Source organism: Triticum aestivum, chromosome 3D, assembly GCF_018294505.1.
Source record: "Triticum aestivum cultivar Chinese Spring chromosome 3D, IWGSC CS RefSeq v2.1, whole genome shotgun sequence".
Taxonomy (NCBI): Eukaryota; Viridiplantae; Streptophyta; class Magnoliopsida; order Poales; family Poaceae; genus Triticum; species Triticum aestivum.
This window is the reverse complement of record NC_057802.1, coordinates 46,049,092-46,057,162: the sequence shown is the minus strand read 5'-3', so window position 1 is coordinate 46,057,162 and position 8,071 is coordinate 46,049,092. Positions and strand designations below refer to the sequence as shown.

General features: G+C 50.2%; 1 protein-coding gene and 1 pseudogene across 1 annotated transcript; both read left to right on the top strand.

The window, feature by feature from the left end:
- Window positions 1-1,537: 1,537 nt before the first annotated feature.
- On the top strand, window positions 1,538-3,304 carry LOC123074048 (obtusifoliol 14-alpha demethylase-like). The gene is made up of 2 exons (XM_044496997.1): window positions 1,538-2,008; window positions 2,174-3,304. Exons 1-2 carry the CDS (start codon window positions 1,538-1,540, stop codon window positions 3,176-3,178), a joined length of 1,476 nt encoding a protein of 491 aa, XP_044352932.1. The 3' UTR covers window positions 3,179-3,304.
- A 2,491-nt stretch (window positions 3,305-5,795) lies between these two features.
- Window positions 5,796-7,662, top strand: LOC123074047 (MADS-box transcription factor 30-like; annotated as a pseudogene).
- The last annotated feature ends 409 nt before the right edge of the window (window positions 7,663-8,071 follow it).

Genomic DNA, 8,071 nt, shown 5'->3' with positions numbered 1-8,071 from the left:
CATTCATTTAAGCCTAATATACATGTTAAGACGTGATAAATTACTGCTAAAATGATGAATTTTGATGCACCGGCCCTCCCAAACCAGGTTTAACTACACTTGGCCTCCCTCATTGACTTTTCCTGGCTCTGCCACTCGGTAGACCCATGCGAGGAGCCGCTCGTCCTTGTCGGGCTCCGCCGACATCCCATGGCAACGGCGCACGGACCGCTCCGCCGCCTCCCTCTCCCTTGCTTGCTGCCTCTCGCGGCAGGTGGCGCGCCCCTTCGATTCCATAGTGCGTGTGTGGGACGATGGCGCGGGCATAGCACTCACCGCTGCCCGGGCGGAGGAGCGGCCGGTGGGGCAAGGGGACGGCGCGGGGGCGATGTGGACTTCGATGTCCTGTGGGAACTGAGGGCAGGCTGGGAGGGTCTAGCTCCGGCGTCCGCACTGCGCCGGCTCGGGAGCTGCGGCGACGCTGCAGATCCGGAGCCGTCCCCGGTCTCCACCTTGGACCGCTCCAAAGGCAATGCGGAGGGCCAGCTCCTCGTCGAAGTCGGAGTGGCTGTCGGAGCTCGACGTCATGCCGGATTGAATCGAAATACGGGAGGGGAGATGACAGGATGGAGCGAGAGAGGCGAGTGGAGTGAGCTAGGATTCGAAGCTGGAAACCGGATTAGGGATTATGTGGGACAACTGTGGGGTCGGTTGTGGGTCGTGCCTGTCAGGCGCACGCGTCTAGACCTGCCCAGGCCGCCCCATATTCGCCCTAGATTTAGGCTGGATATGAGGGACGCTAGCCGCCAGACAGTCCGAATGTTTGGGGCCGATTTGAGGCATCTAGGTAGGTCGATTTTTTGTGACCGGTCCGCTCCCCCGGGTGATTGAGTTGTGTTTGTATGCCCGGCTATAGATGCTCTAAGACATTGCTGAGTTTCGTGTGAACGTCGAGTTACTTTTCCTCGGGATTGGGCAAACTAAAATGTTCGCCGAGTTGCTTGTTATTTCCTCTGCACCGCAGCTTCATTGCACCTGCGGTGAGCGGAGAAGTGTGCGTTTCTAAGTGTGTCGTCGGTAAAAATCGACGAAATTTCAGTACTTACCAGGGGGGCGCCCCGTCAACTACGTCAGCCGTGCATGCATGCGGACTGGATTATTCCACCGAGATGGAAAATCGCACATTTCAAAGTCAGGATGCCTACCATCACCGGCGCGGCTTCCAATCATGTACTTCATCCGTCCTTGAAAAGATGTACTTCTAAAGTTGGAAAGTCAAACTTTGTTATGTTTGACTGTATTTATACAATAGTTCATCAACATTTATGCTATCAAATTAGTAGCATTAGATTTATGATAAAATATATTTTCATCATACTCTTGTTTGATTTCACAAATATTGATATATTTTGTACAAATTCGGTCAAATTTTGAAATAGTTTAACCCTCCAACAAAGTTGGAAATATACTCTTTAAAAGACGGAGGGAGTATCACGTCTCCACCCAGCTCTAGCTATAAAAGACCCATTTGGTTCGCCAGCTCCCTCCATCGATTGACATGGATCAAGCCACCATTCTCGTAGTGGCGGCATGCCTCGCCGCCGCCACAGCAGCACTGATCTTACGGAGGCCAAGAAACGGCAAACCACCCGGCGGCGTGGCATTGCTTCCGCCGGTGGCGAGCGGCGTTTCCGCGATCGCGGCGTTGGGTACGCTCGTAACCAAGGGCCTCCCTGCCGTGATACACGACCTCCACGGGGAGCTGGGAAGCGTGTTCACGGTGAGCCTCTTGGGGTTGAAGAAGGTGACGTTCCTGGTCCGGCCGGAGGTGACGACTCACTTCTTCAAAGGCTCCGAGTCGGAGATCAGGCAGTCGGATATCTACAAGATCACCGTGCCCATCTTTGGCCGCGGCGTGCTGTTCGACGTGGATCTGCCTACCAGGAGCAGGCAGATCAGCTTCCTGTCCGACGCCATAAAGCCCGTCAACTTGAGGGGCCATGTCGATTCCATGGTTCGTGAAGTGGAGGTAAGCAACATATATATGCAGAAGAGTTCACTCCAGACCTACGTACATATGCATGCTCGTCCATGCATGCATGCATGCATGCATGGCTCTTTTTATAATTGTTGTTTGGTCCTTTTCTTCATCCATGTCATCATCTTCGAGCTTATCTGAACACTAATCTTGTAGGACTACTTTGGCAAATGGGGAGAGCATGGCACGGTGGACCTGAAGCAGGAGCTCGGGCTGGTGCTCATGCGGATCGCCAACCGCTGCCTGCTCGGAGAACAGATCGGAGACAACATGTTCGACGAAGTAACCCATCTCCTTCACGAGCTCTTCGAAAACGGCTTGCACATGACCAGCCTCTTCTTCCCGTACTTGCCGATCCCACCGCACCGCCGGCGTGACGCAGCCCGGGCCAAGCTGGGGGAGATATTCCACGAGGCCGTCAGAGCACGCAGGGCCTCGGGCCGAGCCGAGAACGACGTGCTACAGAAGCTTGTGGAGTCAAGGTACGCCGACGGCCGCCCCGTAACCGAGAGCGAGATCGCCGGGCTGCTTATCGGCATGATTTTCGCCGGGCAGCACACGAGTGCCAGCGCCGCTATCTGGACAGGAGCTTGCCTCCTCAGCCATGGAGACGGCCGCCACCTGGTGGCCGCCGTCGAGGAGCAGAAACAGATCATCGCACGACATGGCAGGGAACGCGTCGACTACGACGTCCTGCGAGAGATAGGCATCCTGCGTTGCTGCATCATGGAGGCGCTGAGGATGCATGCTCCGGCGAACGTGATCATCCGTCAGGCGAACAAGAGCTTCAGCTTGCAAGCAAGAGATGGCGGCAGATACGCGATCCCCAAGGGGCATACCTTGGTAACCTCGCCGGCGGTGAACAACAGGCTGCCGCACATCTTCAAGGACCCTCTTGTGTATGATCCGTCTAGGTTTGGTCCTGGGAGAGAGGAGGACAAAGTCGGCGGCAAATTCTCGTTCACGCCATTTAGTGCCGGGCGGCACGTTTGCTTGGGGGAGGACTATGCTTACATGCAGATCAAGGTGATATGGAGCCATCTGCTAAGGAACTTTGAGCTCAAGATTATCTCCCCTTTCCCGGACGAGGAATGGGAGAAATTCATTCCGGGGCCAAGAGGCAAAGTGATTGTTACTTACAAGAGGCGGCCGCTGGAATGAGTATTACTTAGCTTGGGCCAATTAATATATTACTATTATGTAAGGATGTGTGTGTAAGAACTGATTTTTTAGTTTGAGTTTTCCTTTTTTACTTTCTCTCCCACCTAAATGTTCTTTCTTATATTGTATATCTATTTTAAGATAACCTGTGTGACCATTATATAAATTTTCCAATGATATTTGCAGAAAGAAAATGAGATATTAAGTCAAAAATAGGGAGTGCCTATCAACAGGTGCCTGAAAATTTCTGTTGTTTCAATCGATTTTCAAATGCACCTTTGGATTATAACTTCCAATGTGACAAACAAACGAAGAAACATGACTGAAATCATCTTCTCTCTCAGTTGATTTTACTGGGATACAAGCCAACGTCCCACACAACCAACAATCATTGGAATTTTACTGATATTAAGAATTAGGCCCAGATCCAACAACCGGTTAACCCACCTACATCCAATACCCACCCACGCGCACTATTGTCACATCCTCGTCGTCCTCATATTGCCCCCAAAAAAAATCCTCATCCTCCTCATGCTTCTGGCGCATAAAAAAATAGCTGCAAATCAAAGTCTCGCTTGAAAATTAAAATACTAAAAAAAAATTACGTTCAAATTATTGAACTGTGTAACATATCAGAAGAAATCAACGATAGACGAAAAATGGAAATTGCAATCTAGATTAAAAATGAACAAAGAAAAGAAAAATCAACCAACGGAAGGAATAATTTTAGGAGTGATGTTACCTCAAAGATGAAGAAACGGAAACAAACAAAACTAAATTCCTTCCAATGAATACGCAAAAAGAAAATGATAGCAACGGGTGACGGGCACCCCCCGCACCGCTCCGATGGTCGTTGATCTCACCTCCACCGGCGATGTGCAGGGTGTGGCCTCCAACGAGGATGAGTATGGCATGGGAGACGAGGGCGCCTCGTATCCCATGTCCTAGTCTTACTCGTCGGCGATCGGACCTTCACTTTGCGGGTCTCACGACTGCTGGACATGGTCACAGAAGGGGACGACAAGGACGGGCACCGATGAAAATTAGACTAGGTTTTACGTTGCATGTAATTGTATGAATTTAAGAATTTATTAGTGAGGCATCTGATTATGAAAGAGAAAGTGATCGGTCACTTTTCACGGACACGTCCGCGGACGTTTAGGTGCACGAATTCGCTATGTCCGGCTGTAGATCCTTGCGGATGCGTGGACGTTTAGACGAGAGATCGAGTGGAGGAGTATGCATGCGTGGCTTGGAGCAGGGAACCCCATACTTGACAGATAGACGCGCTTTACTTTTCTTTTCTTGGCGAATAGATAGACGCGCTTTGGGAAATTTACCGTGCTTTTCTAACCTGCTGGTTATTATATTTTTTTTAAGAATTTTTTCATTCATATCATGAATCAGTACAAAGAAGTTGACCCTTACAAACACACTGAAACGTAAATACAAAGGATCATGAACACCTAGAGTACCCTAAGACAACCATAACACAAGAAGATCTCCGGAGCCCCGTGTCATCATCCCTGAATCTTAAAAGAAGACCCTTGCAGCAGAAGGATCTGCAACTAGTCGCAAGCAGGTCATCATCTTCGACCACGGTACAATTGCCGTCACGCTGCTTCCTCCTTTCTTGACACCAGCGCTGAGAGGGCATGGACATCAATCCAACACACCTGCAACAGCCGTCGCCATCTTTGGCTTTGAGTACCGCAAAAAGTGTCCCTTCCAGAAGGAAGAGAACTCGAGTCATCCGACCGGTCCAGCACCGTGGCCGGGCCATCCGCCCGGACAAAGTAGGATCTCCCACCAGCATCAGCGCAGAGGAAGGAGAAGAACAACAGCAGCAAATCATACCAACAAGGAAGAAGAAGGGTCTTCGTCTCCCTGCATCCATCGCCCATCTGAGGACCCAAACGGCCAGTGCCGATGGACCTACAGCCACCAAAGCCCGCGACCTCGACGAGACCCGGGGATCCCCAACTCCGCTGGCTCCTAGACGAAGGCAAAAGCATCGCCTGACCGCGAACGGAGGCCGGAGAAACTTATTCTGACGCGACACCACCGCAACGGCCTCGGCAGCGTCTCCCTGAACCCTAACCCTACCACACACCTACCTAGCGAACAGACCCGAGGTTTCCCCTCCCTCCCGCCGCCGGAGCGGCCGACGGATAGAGAGGGAACCGGCGGCGTCACCGGCGGCGCGCAAGGGAACCCTCGTCGCCTCCATGATCGCCTGTGCGATCCTACTTTTTCGCTGTGTTGGTTTGCAACGAACTCTCGCGCCCACGCGTCCGCCAATATGATCGGGGTCACTCACGGTCGGGCAACGCTTTCGCTTTACGCCGGAAACGGCAAGTTTCCACGGCCCGGAAGGAGGCGCGGTGACCCAACCACGTCCCAGACCGGCAACGCAGCCGCCGCTTTTGTTTTCTTCCACGCGCACCGCAGCAGAGGATCGGTGACTGGCTTGCTGCTTTCCGGTCGGTCGGGCGTGACGGGCGGACCTTTCACAGTACTATCCATCACTAGTCGCCGGCGAAACTTCCTGGAATTTTCGTCTGTACGGCGGCACGTGGCCATCCGCAGGCCATCACCAGAGGAGATGAGAGGAGAGGAGAGGAGAGCACACCCGAGTTCACAGTTTCAGTCTCAGTTGTTACAAACTTAGCCCCGCGTCCCAAGCCAAGAGAGAAGATGGGCCGCGGGAGGACGGAGATGAAGAGGATCCACAACGACGTGTCGCGCCGGGCCACCTTCGGCAAGCGCCGCCGCGGCCTGCTCAAGAAGGCGCGCGAGCTCGCCGTGCTCTGCGGCGTGGACCACGGCCTCCTCGTCTTCGACGACGGCGGCGCCGGCAAGCTGTTCGACTAGTGCGCCCCCAACACAAGGTCCGTCCTCCGCCCGTTCCGTCACGCGCTAACCCATTTGGATTTGCTTCTTCGTACGTACGCCCTATCTAGCTATTGTTGTGACATAATTATACTTGACTTGCCATTGTTAAGCTGGAGCGAGCTAATTGAGCGCTACGAGAGCATCACCAAACACCAGTTCCAGTTCCAGGGCCAGGGGATACATCATGATGATCATCAGGTCAATAAACAAACACATCCAGTCATGTACAACATACATACATACATACATTTGTACACTCAAGAGTTAGTTAACTGCATGCTTGCCTTCTGATTGATCTATGCGATTCTTTGCACACAGCAGCAACCGTTGGCCGATATCATCGCAGGGCTGAGGTGTGAGCATGACCGTCTTGAGGCCAGCATGAGGAGGCAGACCGGAGAAGACCTGCCATCCGACGCGACGGCCGCGGAACTCGACGATCTGGAGCAGCGGCTGGAGTTCATGCTGAGCAAAGTCCGTGAAATGCAGGTACACACGTGCTGCAGCACCGCACAAAATTCTGTGGTGCTCACATGCTCAGTGTTTGAGTGAACTCCATGACATAACGAATCTAGCTTAAACTTACTAGTAGCAGGCCAGTAGTGAGGGCTAAGGACCCGGCCTATGTTCAGACGACATATACGTCAACAAGTAGCAGAGGCCAGTATTTTGCTCCCCACAATTTCCTGTGTGACATATAGTATCATGTTGGTTCATGTGAATTTACTGCAGTGTTTCTTTAACATCAGTGTTGAAACTCTGACGTGAATGGATTGATCAAAACATGGGTACTGCACTACTATGATTTTTTTAGGCAAATATCGCCAAGCTTTATTAGTCAACCTGTCAACCATTGCTTCCTTCTTCCTTGTGGCCTTGTCGAGCATTGTGTCCCGGGCTCCCGGCTGGCCTGGTGCTGCACCAAAACAGGTGTCGTACAGGCCTTGCAAGTCACACCAAATTCGATGCGCAGCTAGGGTTCATGTTGCTTCGCTGAACTTGTTCTAGAGTTTTAGACTTTTAGGTAACAACTTAAACTTTGATTTGGTTCAGTTTACCCCTAACTTTGGAAACCGTTCACTTTACAATCATTCTTCTCCTATAACCGGTTTAGACATCTTTGACTCCGGTCATTTCTAGTTTTGTATAAGTTCTATAGAAAGATAATTGGTAGTGGACAGAACAAGATTCTGGAAGGTGTGTGTGGTTAGAAGAGGTACCTTTTTGTATGAGATTTTTCATACTATATGGATTGAATTTTATGTGTCATACTTGTCAAAGGCACACCCTCTTGCAATCTGATGTAGATGGAAGATCCAAGGAAACTATTTGCAAATACTAGCTAAATATCCATTTGTTGCTTTCTAAATACTAGCAAACGTCTGTTGTGTGTTGTTTATAGGCGAGGCAGATGGAGGGTAAAAGCTTTGCCGAGTTTCCCTTAGTGTGGAAACTCGGCAAAGGTTTCCCCATGTCACTTGCATGGTCCCGTGTGGGTCCCATTGATCAGGTGTTTGCCTAGTTTCTTTTGCCTGACGCTCGGCAAATATTAGACTTTACCAAGTTTCATCTTATCGCCAAATTTATTTCCACAACACTGGGCAATCAGTCTTCTTTTCCGAGTTTCTCATCATTACTAAGTTTTTTTTAACTTAGTACTACTCGGCAAACGGGTAACATTGCTGAGCTTCCAGTGAAAAGCGCTCGGCAAAAAGTTTGGAACTAGGCGTCTTCGGCGATTTCAGTAGTGCTAGAAATAAAGAAACAATCATATGCATCAGATCTCTCGCAACTCATACTCCAAGACATTTAATTTAACATAGATATGCTTAATTCTTGACTTGGCCTAAAAACAATTGATTTAGAAACAATAATACATATGCTGCTAATAAGATAATTTCATTATAAACTATCAAATTGTGTTCCGACACTGTTAAGGAAGTTTCAACTATATATAATGATATTATCTTTAAATACAAAGACATATTTTGAATGTCA

Excerpts from the sequence above, each read along its gene's own strand:
- LOC123074048 (XM_044496997.1), top strand. The coding sequence starts at position 1,538 with ATGGATCAAGCCACCATTCTCGTAGTGGCGGCATGCCTCGCCGCCGCC. Across the intron at positions 2,009-2,173 it reads CCATGGTTCGTGAAGTGGAG|GACTACTTTGGCAAATGGGG; the intron begins GTAAGCAACATA and ends CTAATCTTGTAG.